This window comes from Muntiacus reevesi, chromosome 2, assembly GCF_963930625.1.
Source record: "Muntiacus reevesi chromosome 2, mMunRee1.1, whole genome shotgun sequence".
Classification (NCBI taxonomy): Eukaryota; Metazoa; Chordata; class Mammalia; order Artiodactyla; family Cervidae; genus Muntiacus; species Muntiacus reevesi.
The window spans coordinates 30,802,073-30,819,528 of record NC_089250.1 but is presented as its reverse complement, the minus strand read 5'-3'; the positions used below and the strand labels follow the sequence as shown (position 1 = coordinate 30,819,528).

Below are 17,456 nucleotides of genomic sequence, written 5' to 3'. Positions count from 1 at the left end.
TGTGCTGTTAAGTTGTGGGATTCTCTGTATTCTGCACACTAACCTCTTAATCGTATGTATGATTTGCAAAGTTTTCACATTTTTAAGTTGCCTTTTCACGATCGATAGTTTTAATTGGAGAAGGAAATGGCAACCCACTCCAGTATTCTTGCCTGGAAAATTCCATGGACTGAGTATCCTGGTAGACTACAGTCCATAGGGCCGCAAAGAGTCGGACACGACAGAGCAACTTCAATGCAGTGTCTTTTAATATATAAAAGTTTTTCATTTTGAAATAGTCCCACTTACCTATTTTTTTTTCTCTTTTTTTGTTTCTACTTTTGGTGTCATATCCAAGAAATCATTGTGGAATCCAAAATCATGAAGATTTTCCCCTATGTTTTTTCCTAAGAATGTTATGGTTTTAGCTCTTATATTTAGGTAGATATTTGACTCATTTTGTGTTATTTTTTTCTATATAATCTAAAGTCTGGGTCCAACTTCATTCTTTTCCATGTGGATATCCAACAGTTCTCAATAGCATTTGTTGAAAGTCAGTTACTTCTTAAGCAATGAGTGTTTTAGTGGATGTTTCCAAAGCAATTTGCTACTGTTTCAAAGGTCAGATAGGTAATGATTAAGTTGTGCATCACTTAGAGGTAGATTTTGACCTCTCACAAGTTGAAGTGTATTGAAGATCTAAGATCATTTACATCCCTCAGGAAGAAAAAAATAGCATAGGCTTCCAGGGAAAAGAAGAAAGGACTGAGAAGTGTAGGACAATCCACAGGTCAAAGTATACCTGCCAGACTTGGTTCTCTGGGCTCCCACACTCGGCTGGGAGAGTGGCCAGGCTTGGTTCTCTGGACTCCCACACTCAGCTGGGAGAGCGGCCTCCCTCCTTCCTGACGACCCAGAAGGCTGGTGAGGAACATGTCCTCACTTTTTCTTGGGAGTCTGGTTATTTTATTGATGTTTGCTGCATCATACAGTGAAGATGGAGGACTTGCGCTGCAGAGACAAAAAAGAAATATTGACCTCCAACAGTAAGTACACACATGGATCATTTCTGCTGATGGACTTGGGTGGTTCCTCATCAGTTTTCACAAATAACAAGATAAACGAAGGTATAATTTTTATAAAGAAAAAAGGTGATATTAAAAACAAGTAGGGAAAAACAGTTGGATTGATGTATGGATGTACCTTTTTATACACAAATTCTTCATTTATCACTTGGCAAATTAGGCAAGTATGCAGTTACTAGGAGGCATGTCCAGGAAATTTGCAAAGAAAGAAATGACAAGTGAGCAGGGAGAATTCAGCTGAGATGACCACAAAGCAAAGGTGTATGCAGTCCCTAGCTATTGAGTGGGAAACTTTGTTCTCTAGACTTAAAAAACTGCATGTGATAATTACTGATGCATTCTCTGGCTTGGATTACGTAGGCCTCGAATGACTGCAGAGAGGGGAAACTTGGTATTTCTTACTGGATCAGCTCAAAACATTGAATTTAGAACTGGATCCCTGGGGAGAATTAAATTAAATGATGAGGATGTCGGCGAGTGTTTCCATCAGGTAATACACTGGAAACATACTGAAGTAGTTTTCTGTTTATTCACACTGAAAAGGCCTATGTTAATCTGTACTTTCTTGAGCACAGGGAACATGATTGAGGTAAAACAACTCTGTAGGGAGTCCCTAGGGTTACTGTTGGGTACGGGACGTAGCACTCGCAGGAAGTGGCTCACTGTGTGGACTTAGGTACTCCAGCCCAGAGAAGGTGCAGAGGGTGATACTGGGGCTTCTTCACAAGGGGCCCAAGCATGGAGGGGGACCACAGAAAGGTGTAGATGTGATCAGTTTATTTTTGCCACAGAACAGAATTGGCCAGTTATCCTCTCTCCTGCCTTACTGAATGTTTTCAGAGCTCATCGTTTGTTACGTCACACAGGTCTATCGATCATCATGTTAAGAGCTAGCATTTAGAGCTCATTATGGACTCTGCGCTGTGCTCAGCACTTTATGTGTATTATCTCATCTAACCCTCATGGCTGCCTATGAGGTCGGCTTTATTGCTACCCCATCTGTAAGGCAGATAGAGGAACTCTCCCTACAGCATCTCAGCAATGTATCCAAGGACATACATTAAATAGCTGAGCCAAGATTTAAAACCCAAACAGTCTCCTTCCAAGCCAGGCCTCTTAAAAAAACATTCTAAACTATTATTATGGGAAAAAAATGCAAACAGAAGATTCCTTGATACCTTATTACTGAAAGGGTAAGTGGAATTATGCCATGGCTATTTTAGTCTGATGTTTATTATACATGGCATTGTTCTGTGTTGGTTTTTTTTTTTTTTTAATAATAATGACAAGGTCTTAGGGCTTGAAATAGAATACTACCCAAATTTAAAGATTTTATTCTTATAGACGTAATTTTTTCACTAACATTCTCTTCCTCCTTCTCTTCTCCCTTCGTTTTCTTCTCCTTTTTAAAAAAAATCAGATCCAGAAAAACAAAGATGATATTACAAACTTAAAAAGAAGTATAGTCGGTCTGCCTCAAAATATTTCTAATCAAATCCATCAGCTTGATTCCAAGGTAAGTCTGACATCCATATCCTTGGGACAGATGGGTTCTCCTTAACACAACTTTGTAAGTAATCATTTTGCAGAAGATATACCAATTTTGTATCCTCCTTAAAAATGTAGTGTTATAATTATGGACTTTTTGGTTAAATGACCCAGCCCTAATGGAGGAGGTAGAGGTGTGATGAACAGAGGTTGGAAATCCTGTGACAAGAGCTTGTGGCATAAGTTGGCTCTGCTCACGTTCTGATAGCCACCTCCTTATTGATGAGGTGGATGGGTCACCGTCACTCAGGAAAATTCCCAGAGTCACCATATACAGTCAGTCAATGAATCAACTTATCATTGTGTTATGCTTCTTTTTAAAAAAAACAATCCATGCAATGGAAGAGAGAAGGAAGGAAGGGAAGCCTGGAGGGCAGAGAAAAGAGGAGGGGAAAGGCAGTTAGACAAGGAGCAAACAGATAAAGGGAAGGTACTAGGAAAATAGGTTACAGAGTAACATGACATAGGATGTGCCTTTGAACCAGCTAATGGATGTTTTCTCTTCCCCACTGCTAGCTTGTGGATCTTGAGAGAAAATTCCAAAGCTTACAGCAGGTAAGTCCTATAACTACTAGATAGCCAGCATCTTTCACTGAAATACACTAGAATCACTGAAGGAGCTGGTATTCTTCTTTTTAAAATTTCATTTATTTATTTATTTTGGCTGTGCTGGGTCTTCGTTGCTACATGGGCTTTTCTCTAGTTGCAGGGAGCTGGGGGCTACTCTCTGGTTGTGGTGTGCAGACTGCTCACTTTGATGGCTTCTCTTGTGGCAGAGGTAGGGCTCTAGGGTGTGAGGGCTTCAGAAGTCATGGCACATGGGCTTAGCTGCCCATGTACCATGGTGTGTGGCATGTGGGAATCTTCCCAGACCAGGGATCGAATCTGTGTGTCCTGCATTGGCAGGCAGATCCTCTACCACTGAGCCACCAGGGAAGTCCAGATAGAGCTGGAATCCTTAAGGTGGATGGATGATCAATATCAAGGGCTTTGCTCTTCCCGTAATTTAATTCTTCTCACAATCAAAACCAGTTTTCTTATTGGCATGTAGTTGATTTACAGTGTTGTTAGTTCCTGCCCTACAGCAAGGTGAATCAGTTGTATGTGTGTGTGTGTGTGTGTATATATATATACTCTTTTTTAGATTCTTTTCCCATTTAGGCCATTGCAGAGTATTGAGTAGAGTTCTCTGTGCTGTACAGTAGGTCTTCATTAGCTATCTATTTTATATATATTAATAGCGGTGTGTATATGTCAATCCCAGTCTCCCAATTATCCCTTCCCATCTTTCCCTCCTGGTAACCATGAGATTGTTTTCTTCATCTGTGAGTTTATTTCTGATTTGTAAGTAAGTTCATTTAATTCTCATCACACGTCATGCTTCTCAGGACACATGAGGAAAGTGAGTCTCAGAGAGATGAAGCTCACTGAGCATGTGAAGTCCTCTGGCTCTCAGTTCAGCTGTCCATGTGCTCTTCCTCTTTGGCTATCACTTTTTTAATCATGTAATGTCAGGCTTAAGTGTCCTGGAGCTGGTCAGCTAGTGACCACCCAACTTGCTTATTCTGGCATCCAGGACTCAGTTTTCAAAAGGCTCACATTTTCTCTAACATTAAACTTAAGAGTCTAGACTGTATCTCAGAATATTCCAAACCTTCTTAAAAGTATATCTGTTGGTGATTAAATTTGAACAATTTCTTAGAATAAACCATCCATAACTTTACTGCATGCTTGTAAACTAGTCCTTGTAATTTTAGACTTCTTATCCCTTTTGTAGGGAGCTGATATTTTTAAGACTTTCAAGGGAGCCATAACCTTCCACACAGAGAAATGCATAGAAAGTCCCCATATTTTAATGAATAAAAGTAAGAGGATTCCAGGTTCAGAGTCCCTGCTCTCATATTCTTGATCTGTTTTTGATTATTCTTCAAATGTCCTCTAGTCTGTTGTTTCAATTTTGGTGGACAAGTTTACATATTCCTTTTCCTGGCTTTGATGAGAAATTGCTCTTTCTGCCTTTGTCTTTTTAGAGAGTAGTTGAATAAATGAAAATGAGCAAGACAAACACTAGTTCTCAGTCTCCTGGAGTGTTTATCCCTGCCAAAGGTCAAGAACTGGAGGCCATAGTCCAGTTAACTGGGACTGACCTCCCTCTGCCCATCCCCTCCAGGAAGAGTTTTTAGAGACTCTGGAGTAGAAACGCCTTCATGCCTTTGGATGCCTGAAGTCCCATAGTTTCCAACTGTCTTTCTCCTGACTGCTCACTGACTATTTACTGCTGGGTCCCCATGGGCTTCTGAGTTTTTAATCCCCAGACAATGTTGTCTTACATGCCAGAAAAACCTCTAATGAGTTTGTGGTTAATTTTCTTAACAGTGTCCTTTGATGAACAGGACTAATTGTGGTACTGGCACAGACATAGACAGAAAAATGAAAGAAAACAGTCCAGAAGGAGACCCCCAAATGTATGGGCACCTGACTTATCACAAAGGTGGAGAGAGAATGGGCTTTGCTCCACATGGTGCTGAGTCAGCTTGCCATTCTCTGCTCTCAGTTTCATCTGCAAACAGAGGGAACAGACTCAATTTTCTCTCTCAGAAAATCAAATATTTCAACAAATATTTTTCAAAAATGTAAAGAATAATTTGCCCCATTTTAATTTTTAAAACTGAGAATTAGACTAACATTAGGTGAAATTAACGGGACAGCTGTCCTTGGATAATCACTTGTGCTCTTAAAGACGTTTTCTCTGCCCCAAAGGCATTTCAAAGCTTACAAGGTGGGAACTAGTAGCTGACCTAGGGTAGGATTCCCCAGGTTCCATAGCCAAAGGCAGGTCTCTGTGTATGACTCTGGTTTGAAAGCAGTCATGTGAGCATGAGGCTGGAGGGTGTATTTAAGCCTTAGGCCACATTTCCCACAAAGGGTCTTGGAGTGAAAAGAGTTCAGTCATCTTAACCCAGGGGAGCAGTGTGTGGCAGCAAAGATGATCATATTTCAAATGCTTATCTTGAGGTACCAAAGAGAAGAACAACAGCCAAAGAACCAGAATTTCCGTTTTATTTTCTTAGTACAATAGGAATTTCCATGCGATTCCCACACCCACATCTTGACTCTTGTCACCATCATATGTTTGTCGGGAGAACAGTGTTTTCTCAGAGAACAGAGTGAGAACTCTTGCCCCTCACTTTTGCCTCACCCATCCGTGGTTAAATGCACGTTAGTAGAGAAGGAATATAGATAGGGCTTGATAATAGTCAACACTTTTTGGTTTCTCACAAGAGAGTTGATAGGAAAAAGTATTTATATAAGGGATTTAAAGTCTGGAGGAAGACAGCCCCCCCCCCCCCCCAGGCCCAATTGACCAGGAGTAAAATGTGGTTTGGTGTACACACCTGCTCTAAAATGTGGAAAGTATGACTGTCTTGCTGACCATCCTGTCTTTGTTCCAGACACTGGACAGGAAAGTTTGCAGCAGCAATCCCTGCCAGCATGGCGGAACCTGCCTCAGCCTCCCTGATTCCTTTTTTTGTATGTGTCCCTCACAGTGGAAGGTGAGTCACCTAGTCTTTGGTTAAAAATGATGAGTCAACATCAGTGGTTTCCTTGGAATTCTCCAGACCTATTTAATTTTCTGTCCAAAGTTTCTAGGATTCTGTGGTCTCCTGAGTCAGAATAAATGACACCAGGTATGCCAAGATGCAAATTGCGGCCAGCATGATTCTGTCACCATTGAATCCTGAACCATCTTAAGTGGGGATTTGCTGGACTAGATGCTACGTGCTGTTCTGGCCAGCATGACTTTAAATTGCTCAGCATAACTAAATGAATCTTAATGTAGCCTGTGCATTTTCCTGCCCTTTTCTGTTAATAATGAAAACATTCCTGACATGTGCATCCAGAAGAAATTAAGTGACTATTCCTAGGCAGAGCTCCACAGTAAGATGAAGAGTAGTCCACGTAAGGATTCTTCTCCTGTGACTGATATGATCTATGAAGAGCTCTTTGGCTCTGTTAGGCCACACCTGAGTTGTAGATGAAGGGTGACTGGAGATGAGTTTTAATTTTATCATATTTAGCTTGACCAAGGACTTCTTTACTGTCTGTTTGTAAATCTTTGAATATGCTGTTGGGATATTTGGGGACTGTTGACCCAGATGCCTTTGTAACCTGTAGTACCTGACTTTGTGCTTTATCTAAACGCAGGGCCCTCTGTGCTCTGTTGATGTTAATGAATGTGAGATCTACTCAGGGACACCCTTGGGCTGCCAGAATGGAGCCACATGTATAAACACAGCAGGGAGTTACAGGTAACTTTTTTCTTTCCTTTCTTTTTTTTTTTTTTTTAAACCAATAAACATTTATTTTTCATACTCACAGGTCTGCATATAAGCCATGGTGGCTCCACTTCAGTTTGGTTTGGCCTGTGGATCTCTTTCTTATACCAGGGCTAGAGGTGCCCCAAGCTACTGGAGAAATGTCCTTCTCAAGGCCAAGGTCAAAAGCCCCCAGAGAGTTGAACAGAAATGTATAAAATCTCCTAAAGCTATAGCTCCAAATTCGATGTCACTTTTGCCTGCTTGTCGTTGTTTAAATTAGGGTGTGTTTTTGAAGAACTAAGACATCCCCTGGTTAACAGTATCCAAGGTTAAGTGCCTGTATTACCAGCAAAACTAACTGTTCTCTAGGGAAGTCACGTGGTGCTTATCTAACATACACAGAGCTCTTTCCTTAGGTAGAGAAAACCTTGTGTGACCTCAACTCTCACCCCTGAAGAAACCTGTTCTCTGAGGAACAGGAAGGAGGCCTCCATGGCTGGTGTAGAGTGAGGATGGCCCCTGGCAAGATGAGGCAGGGGGGTTAGTAGGAGTCAAAGCATCGAAGGGACGGCCATGGGAGAGCCTTATGTAGAAGAGGGACGGCCTGCCCCCCTCTCCCCTCCCCCGCCACCCCCTACATTCAGTAGCTGAGAGAGCTGATAGATAAAATCAGGACTTCTCCATTCAGGCACTGTGCAGTGTCCACCATACCCAGAGCAGGGTGAACCCAGGTTTTCCTCACCTGGATACTCCTCATTGTCTTTCTTCAGTTAGTCATCAGGCCCCTCACCACAGTCGTCTCCCTGCTGCCGTCCGCCATCTTTTCTTCTGGTTGACTCTGTCACCGGGCTCATCCGCAGCATTCTCCTGCTCAAATCGGGCATCGCCCTCAGCAGGAAAACTTCCCTTCTCTTACAAAGCTGACTTGGGCATCACAGTGCCTCCATGTTCCCATCAAACTCTAGGAATATTGGACCGTAAGGTGACACTGACTGATGTACTATCTTGTTAAGTAATCAAGTCCAAAAACGTACGGCAGATCAATAACAAACTTCGGTTTCTGTAGTTCCTTAAAATCACTTAAAAAAAAAAAATCTAGGCATTGCCTTTACCCATATTTTGGTGGGTCTCCTATATTCTGTGATTATAAAGAGAGAAAGAAATGGGTTCTGTTGTGACAGAATCTCTGTGTTTTATCTCACTGGAATCAAGAGCAGCTATTCACTCTCTTCCAGGATCCCTGCTGTCCTATTCTTCAGTTCCCTTGTAACAACACATTCTGTCCTTCCCAGCAAAAAAGAGTGCAGGAATTTTGGTTTTGACTTTGTCATTAATTAGCACACTATATTCTTAAAAAGCAACCATAGCCTTTCTCTTTGTCAGTTGTTCCTTTAATTCTCTTAATATGATCTTAAAAGTTTTTCCTCATTGCAAGTTACAAACTTAACTCATTCTGGCTTTTGGTGGATACGTCCTTCAGTTTCAATATCCTGCACATTGTACGTCTCTGATGTCAATGAAGTATTGCATTATTAAAGAGCTTTTTGCTCTCCAAATTTTGTTTCTCCTTTAAAAAAAACCCTCTGATCCTGTTTTGATAAATATTCAAGCTTGGATCCAGAATGCAAGTCTAATCTTTCAGTACCTTGAAAGCATTATCTCCTGATTTCTATTTATGGGCATTTATCAATGAAAACTGCTGCTTGGCGATAACACTGGCAAATGACTCCTAGTATGGATCCTTCCCACGTTCCTGACATCAAGGAATGTTCTGGAGATTAGTTCTCACTCTCTCTCCCTTTATCATCCCTGTCTTCTGGAGTCTTGCAAGCCAGCAAAATAACAAACGTGCAGCAGGGAGGAAAGATCCATAGATCAAGACAAAATTGTTTTTCCTTCCAGGACAAATTTGCCCTTTTACCCCTGCAAAATGGCAATGAAAGGAAAGGTTTAAAAAAAATTTTTTTGTTGTTTGTTTTCTTGACATGGTATGTGCATCTTCGTACCCCAACCAGGGGTCAAACCCATCCTCCCTGCAGTGGAAGCATGAAGTCTTAACCACTGGATTGCCAGAGAAGTCATGAAAAGAAAATTTTTAACACAGTTATTTCCTGCATGTCAGAGGTTAATTTTTCCAGATAGAAATGAGAAGAAAGGAGGGAGGGGGGGAGAGAGAGAGAGAGTGCACACGAGCAAGCGAGTGAGCAAGAGAGAGAATAATTTTACTTGTTGAGAGTTGCCTAAATGACAGATTAAACTTGATAGAGGAATACTGAATTATTCTCTCTTACACCATCCTATCAGAGAAAACCCAAGGACTGATTGTGCTGACTCTGGAAATGATTTGGGTTTCTAGTTTCTGCCCGTCACAGGTTCCCTGGAGGACATTAGGGAGCACAGCGTTTAATCTGGTTTCTTCTTGCTGTGGGCATAGTGTGTGAAGCCTCAGGAATTCCAGTTGATTATCTCTGACCTGAATACTCTCATTCAGGCACATGATGAAGTCTTTTTGAAGGAATAAAAGAAAATAGAAACGTGTATATGAGCATAAGATTAAAAGGTTGTTTTGTGGAATCTATGTGGAATGAAACAGAGCCCTTCGATACTTTCTCGAGTTCTGTTAATTATGGGAGGTTAAGTCCTTGTTAATCAGCAGCTTCCTTGAGGTTAGAAACTCCTTCAGGAAACTTCTGTGAACAGTTGCTGAAGACAGACTTGAGCCCTTGTTGAATAATCTGCAGTGGGCAGTTTGCTCTGGATTTGCACCCTCCTTCAGCCTCTAACTCTTGGAATCCATTACTTGTGGGAGACAAAGGAGTCTTTATTTAAAGGGATTAATAACTTTTATTGGTAATGACCTTTGAAAGATAAAGCGCTGTGCAAATACTAGTTCACTGAAAGCCCCATTTCATAGAAAAATTTCTGATAAAAATTCTCTTATTTTTTTAAACTTTTGATTTTATATTGGAGTATAGCTAATTAACAATTTTGTGATAGTTTCAGGTGGACAGTAAAGGGACTCAGACATTTACATTTACTCAGCCATGTACATGTATCCATTCTCCCCTAAACTAAAAATTGATTTTTGGAGTCATGAGAATACAGCAAGGACAACCACTGTCTGTTTCCTCCAATTCCTGGGGCTCCCAATCTTTTTCCAAGTGTTCAGGCAGCTAACTGATAATATTTTGCCACTGTTCAGTATGTTTTTACCTCTTTATTCTGAAGAATTGATTCTTATTGTTTCCCGCTGACTGTGGGTTTAAAACAGCCCATGGAATCCACATTTACCTGCATGGATGGTGCATGTTATATACTTCCAGCTCAGATCTAGAAGGCTTTATAGAAAAAAAGAAGTTAAGTTTGTTGTTTGCTTTTTCTCCAGGAACACAATGGTGATTATCATATTTTATTTTACTTATTTTCATTTTTATCACTAGTGGGTTTTAAAATAGGCAGAGCTTAAATGATGAGAATCATCTGGTTTTAGCTCAGATGGAATGGAGTTAGGTATTAAGCATATGACCTCTTTTAGTTAGTCAGTTATATTAATATTGAACCACGGACTCTAATGCAAGTTAAACTATGACCATGGAAGCATATGTGACCTCGTCTCAATGGCCAAATGTACTTGCAGTGTTTTTCAAGACAGAAAAGCCCCCCCACCTTTTTTTTCCTACTGGAATCAAATCAGCAATAGAAAGTCATTACAAAAGTTACTTCTTCAAGAGGGCATAAAATTCACTACCCTGTTTCTTTAAGGGTATATCTAGACACCTTGAGAATTTATTAATACATTTTCATGTAAACACTGTTGTGTTAAAAGATATATAAAAAGGGAAAGTACTCAACTAACTCTCCCTTTCAGAAGGTGGGAATGTGATGTGGAAAAACAGTAGTACAGGAGTAACACTCACTTAGGTGTAAATTTATCTTCTGCCAATGACTAATCCCGGGCCTTGGGCAATTTGAACCTTGCCAATAAAATGGGATTAAAAATGCTTGCCTTTAAATATCATAGTGAGGAAATTGGTAGTGTATCTGGCTTTCTTCTTCCTTTCAGCTTTCCACTTCTCACCTTGCTGTTGTTGAGTCACTAAATTATGTCCGACTCTATAAGCTGTGTCTGACTCTTTGCAACCCCATGGACTACAGCACACCAGGCTTTCCTGTCCTTCACTATCTCCTGAAGTTTGCTCAGATTCGTGTCCATTGAATCGGGGATGCTATCTAACTATCTCACCTTCTGTTGCTCCATCACCCCTTCTCCTCTTGCCCTCAATCTTTCCTAGCATCAGGGTCTTTTCCAATGAGCTAGTTGTTCACTTCAGGTGGCCAAAGTATTGGAGCTTCTCACCTTATCTAAACTTAAATGAGAGAAATATATTTGTAGCTGTTTAGGGAAGCCTGTAGGATTAAAGTTTACTCCTCTCTGAATGACAATAGCAAGGGAGAAGGAAGAGAGAGAGATAAAGAGGGAGGATTTAACTGCAGGTCCTTGAACCAAAATCTCTGCTCAAATCTCTAGTCCTTTTCCAATAGTAAAGCATTTAGTGATAAGATAAACACAATTTCCTGAGCACTTCCTGCAGGAAAATGCCTCTAGACCCCAAGGTGAAAATAGTGCTCATAGCTTGACACTATTAATTTACAAGAAACTGAGGCAGAGGGAGTTATTATTACATTGTCTAAGGTGAAGAGTTAACAGGTAGCATCAAGATTTAAACTGAGGCAGTCCTGTCCCATGGGGTCTTGAATACCCAGACTTCTCATGCATCAGAGACTCAGAAAGCTAGTAATAGTTGGTTTAAAGATTAAAAAAATTTTTTTTGGTGAGTGGAGATGCTGGTAAAATAAACTTTTAGCAAGGAAGCCACCAGGATCAAATCCTCACATATGTGAAGAAATGGTCTAAGTCCTATCACCTCCAAGAGTCTAATTAAATTCTCAGAATGCTCTGTATAAGGATAGGAGAGTGAATGAGGAAAGGGAAGAGAATATGAGAGGGGAAGTATGGAAAATGAGAAGAAGATAAATAGCTATGGATAAGGAATGAGTAATTGAATTCCTTTTTAAGTTTAATCATGTATTGCTATTAATCTCTGACCTTGTCTTAATGGGAAAGGCAACCTTGGAATGTTCAGAAACGTAATTTATTAATGGAACAGCTTTTACTCAATTATATATTGATGTTGTGAGTTGCAGGGCTTCCCAGGGGGTGCTATTGATAAAGAACCCGCCTGCCAATGCAGGAAACATAAGAGACATGAGTTTGATCCCTGGGTTGGGAAGATCTCCTGGAGGAGGGCATGGCAACCAACTCCAGTACTCTTTCCTCAAGAATCCCATGCATAGAGGAGCCTTGGCAGGCTATAGTCCATAGGGTCACAAAGAGTGGGACATAACTGAAGCAACTTAGCACGCACACATGTTGTGAATTGCATGGGATATACTTACAACAAAAAAGTATTTATCTGAAATCCAGATTTTAAACTAGGCATCCTATATCTTTATTTGCTGGGTCTGGCAACCATACTTGGTTAGCCTGAATGGTATTCACCACACTCTTACTCTCCATTTCCAGCCACATTCATTGATCTCTTTCTTCCTTAAACCTACTCAAAGATGCCACCGAGCAGTTGTTTCTGGGGCCTCCATGGCTACACCAAGTTCTGTGCCCAGAGTGAGGCCCCTGTTGCTTCTCCAACAGCCAAACTCTCCTTTCCCTTGCTGCCAGTCACATGTTTGTTTTTACCAAAGGACATCAGCTGAGCTTTTTGTGCCCCAATGTGTATTTTTAAAAAAATTAATTAATTAATGGCTGTGCTGGGTCTTCATTGCTCTGCTTTCTCTAGTTGCAATGAGTGGGGACTCCTCTCTAGTTGCAGTGCGAGGTCTTCTCGTTACAGTGGCTTCTGTTGTTGCAGAGCACAGGCTCTAGGCACTCGGGCTTAAGCAGTTGTGGGGCGCAGGCTTCGTTGCTCTGAGCCATGTGGGGTCTTCCCAGACCAAGGCTCCAACCCCATGTCCCCTGCATTGGCAGGCAGATTCTTAACCACTGGGGAGAAATCCTCAACACATATGACTAAAAGAGCTTCTTTTCCTGGGAGAGTGACCCCTTTTCCAGAACACTCAGAAACTGGTTCACGGTCCATGGCCACACAGTTCCTCGTTCCTTGACTCTGACCCTTGGCCCCGGTGGCCAACGCAGTTCAAGTCAGGTAAACGGTGCCAACCAGACCTGGCTTTCACCCCATCAGCTGTGCTCAGACATGTGTAAATGAGCTCTGTGAATCCTCTGCCTCTTCCCTTTTCCCCAGCTGCTGTCTCACACCATCCATATTCCCTCTGAAACTGCAGGGCAGATATAAAACTAACTTAGCAACTGTAAGATTGCGATGGTTTAAGACAACTTTTGTTCAGTCACTAAGTCATGTATGACTCTTTGTGACCCCATGGACTGCAGTATGCCAGGGTTCCCTGTACTTCACTATCTCCTGGAGTTTGCTCAAACTCAAGTCCATTGAGTCAGTGATGCCATCCAACCATCTCATTCTCTGTCACCCCTCTTCTCCTCCTGCCATCAATCTTTCCTAGCATCAAGGTATTTTGCAAAAGAGTCAGCTCTTTGCATCAGGTGGTCAAAGTATTGGAGCTTTATCTTCACCATCAGTCCTTCCAATGGATATTCAGGGTTGATCTCCTTTAGGATTGACTTGTTTGATTCCCTTACTGTTCAAGGGACTCTCAAGAGTCTTCTTCAGCACCACAGTTCAAAAGCATAGATTCTTCAGTGCTCAGCTTTCTTTTTGGTTCAACTCTCATATCTGTACATGATTACTGAAAAAACCATAGCTTTGACTACGTGGACATTTGTTGGCAAAGTGATGTCTCTGCTTTTTAACATGCTGTTGGTTTGTCATAGCTTTTCTTCCAAGGAGCAAGCCTTGCTTGTTTTATTATTACTGAATTGAAATCTTAGAACAAAACAGCCAGGCTAGCTTAAGTGTTATGTAATAAATACATCTTGTGAGTGGCTATGAAAGAACTGTTACTAAGTTAACTTATCTCTTATGGAGAGAAGAAATGTGGCCTTTGCAATGTGATTACAATCATCAAAGATTCTGAGATGTGGATATACCACTGCCCATGGGGTTATACAAACCTAGAGTATATTTGAGAATTTACCTATTCGGTCAAGGTCACCTGTGCTTACTGGAGGAGCCAGCTGGGTGGCTGATGAATGGACGCAATGATCTCTACCATCCTTAATGAACTCTATCCCCCTTAGTTCATAGTTGTCTGACCTTTGACAGTGCTGTTTGACCTGATAGCAGAAGAATTTATAGAGATAGTTGTGCCCTCTAATCTCGTATTTGAGATGACAGCACATTTACTCAGTCTGCCACTTCAAGAGGAGCAGAGTGACTTTCTTCTAAGACTCCAGCCAGTAAACCTGGTTTTCTGGTTTGTGATTCTATGTGCATATCACTGACCTGCAATCAGAATTATTATTGATTTTTTTAACTTATGCTAAGAAACAGCTCCTGAGTTGTGCTTTGTGTGACCAACAGTTGTCTCTGCTCACCTGAGACCCACGGCCCCCAGTGTGCATCCAAATATGATGACTGTCAGGGGGGTTCCAAGGTGCGCTGCGTCCACGGCATCTGCGAGGATCTGGTCCGAGTGAAGGCTGGAGAGGTGGGTCCTTCCAGGGTGGGCCCCTCGGGGATGGCGGGGGAGGCTGGTTATTAGTTCCTCATTTTCTGTAGCTGTGTGTGTCCACACAGGACCCTATGGGACTGCAGAGGGGCGTCATGTCCTGCCCTTCAGCTGGGCTCAGATGAGGAAGGTAATGAGGGTTGTCCATAAGTAAGCAGAAAACAGGACTCAGAGGCTGATTTCATTAAATTACTCATATTTTTATTATTTGCCCATAACTCTCACTGTGAGACATGATCTTCTCTTGGCCTTGTGAGTTTTAACAATGCAGGATATGGAAACACAAAAGTCCTGCCCTTGTTTGTGACATTCCATTTTAAGGAGCCTGCATTTGTCCTGGCTCCTGAGCCCCTTTGAGCCCACTTCTCTAAGTATCCCTTGTGCTGACCTTGATTCCTGGCCCAGAAGGTCATCCAGCCCTGGTCCAATTGGCCCTCCTTGAGACCTTCAGGTATTTATTTTTAGTTGTTGTTGTTGTTGTTTTTCCCTGCCCATATGACGGAAAAAGGTTCCCTTCCAGCCATGGTGGGAGGGTGGTGTGTGTGTGACCTTCAAAAAGGAAACAAACAGAATTGATTTTCCAAGGTCTGTGACTACATGGATGTTTTTCCCTCTAAAAGCAGGCTGAGCTGATTGACTTTAATTATATTGACTTACAGCTCTTGATTGTTGTTGCTTTTTCCCAGGCATATTTGGGGGCAAATTATAGGTTTCCCTTACTCTGAAATAAAGCTGTTTCTCTTTTTGCATGGTCTGGTCTAAATGCTTAATCATGTGGGAAGAAAAAGAGAAGCCACTCGATTGGTCTCATGGAAATGAACGTGAGAGGAGGAATTGGTTACGGGCTCCGTGAGATTTTTCAAAGGCTGTTCTTGGTCATTCTCTTGGTTGCCTGCTTTCACATCTTCATTGCTCCTCCAGCCCGAGTACAGCTGCATCTGTGATGCTGGGTGGAAGGCCCCGTCGAACAGCGCGGCCTGTACGCTGGACGTAAATGAGTGCGAACTCTGGCCTGCACCTTGCTCAGAACGTGTGCAGTGTTTCAACACCCCGGGCTCCTTCTATTGTGGGGCCTGCCCCACAGGTACGTGGGTGTGTCCCTCCTGGGCTCAAGTGCCAGGATTCCCGTGCCAGTCAAGCAAGATTGCAGGACCAATTTCCTTTCACTGCCGAGGGATAAGAAAGCTGTTTTCAGGATGCCTTCCAATCCAGTTTCATGTCCCATTTCACTAGATCCCACTCCAGAGCATCTAACTGCTGCAGCAGTTTAATGAAAGAAATGGTTGGTTTGTCCCAAAGAGTGGTAGAGTTAAATGGCAGGGCCAGGATTAGCTGTAGAGTTTGGGAGGTCAGTCATTTTATTGCTGTGGCTGTGACCTTGATTAGACTTGAGATCAAAAGACACGTGCTCTGGTCCCACCTTTCATACAAGCCAGCTGTTTGTAAACCTGGGCAAATTGATCTCTGAGTGTGTTCACTAGTGTAGGGTAAGGGACTTAGAGAAGGCGAGGTTCGGAAAAAGAACGAGACCAGCACTTTACAGGAACAGATCACCTTTAATGAGGCGAGAAGGGGCAGCAGTGAGATTAGTGAGCTGCTGCACTAACCCAAGAAAAGAGTAAGTATATCTAGGCATCTATGTGGAAATCTGCTGTCAAAGGGGGCCTGTTCTTCTCCAAGGTTGTTCAGAGTATTTCTCTCTCAAATGGCTGGGGCAAGGAATTCTGGAGCTCAGCCAGAGGCTGGGACGGGTTGAGAGCTGAGCATAATCAACCTTAATGTCCATTTTCTTTCTTCCAGTGAGAGAGTTCTTTGTTTTGCATAGAATGGTGGGAAGGACCCACAGGGGAGTTTTAACTCCAGGCTATTTTGAGCCGGGTAACTTTCCTTCAACTAGAGTCTAGTAGTCCTCACCTGGGTGTGTCATCGGAAAACCCTGTGTCTCTCTCCTCTACCTTTCCCTTCATTTATACAGACACACAGACCAATATGCAGGTTTAAAAAAAAATTATTTCCCCAAACTGTGATCATAGCTCTGCATACATTTCTAAAATTCGATGTTTTCCATTAAAATATATATGGAAAAATCCTTCAGTGTGTGCACATATTATTAAAAATAGTTTTTAGCATCCATTGGTATAGATGATATTATATTCAGTATGGTATATTCATAGTATTATGATATTATGATATTATATTCATAGTATATTCAGTATATGTCGCTGTATACTATTGAGAGTTTTTTTTCCTGTTAAACAATGCTGTGGTAGACTTACCTGCATCTTTATAAATGATAAACTGACAGTTTATCTGCTTTCAGATAAAACCTGATGACAATTTTATCATTGTAGAATAAGTTTTCAGAAGTGGAATTGTTAGTCAAAAGTTATGTATTTTAAAATCTTTAATGAACGTGGCTAGATCTGTTTCTAAATAGGTTTAACAAATCTAACTTCTGATTTTTAATAGCATATAAGACTACCTGAAGTGCCCACATCTTTGCAGGAATTTGATTATATTTAAAGCAGCTTTTGCCGATCTGAAAGGTAGAATATATACCATTTTAACCTGTGTTTCTTTACATAGTTAAGCAGGTTTTTACATGTTTTTAACTAACTTTTCAAACCTCCTGTTTTTCTAGGCTGGCAAGGAAATGGATACGTTTGCGAAGATATCAATGAATGTGAGATAAACAATGGCGGCTGTTCTGTGGCTCCACTTGTGGAGTGTATAAATACAGCTGGATCTTACCACTGTCATTCATGTCCACCAGGTGCTACACCAAATTTCCTGATACTGTTAC

The 17,456-nt window shown here is 41.6% G+C and overlaps 1 protein-coding gene across 1 annotated transcript in view; it reads left to right on the top strand.

Annotated features, from left to right (window-relative positions):
* The first annotated feature begins 773 nt into the window (after positions 1-773).
* The window catches only part of CUBN (cubilin), a 257,101-nt gene continuing 240,418 nt past the window's right edge, over positions 774-17,456 (top strand). Inside the window, exons 1-9 of the mRNA XM_065921175.1 lie at positions 774-1,025; positions 1,425-1,554; positions 2,485-2,580; positions 3,129-3,167; positions 6,065-6,166; positions 6,819-6,922; positions 14,506-14,632; positions 15,575-15,737; positions 17,295-17,426. Of these exons, the coding sequence (XP_065777247.1) occupies positions 913-1,025; positions 1,425-1,554; positions 2,485-2,580; positions 3,129-3,167; positions 6,065-6,166; positions 6,819-6,922; positions 14,506-14,632; positions 15,575-15,737; positions 17,295-17,426 (1,006 nt within the window). The 5' untranslated portion in view covers positions 774-912. The remainder of the gene's footprint in view (positions 1,026-1,424; positions 1,555-2,484; positions 2,581-3,128; positions 3,168-6,064; positions 6,167-6,818; positions 6,923-14,505; positions 14,633-15,574; positions 15,738-17,294; positions 17,427-17,456) is intronic.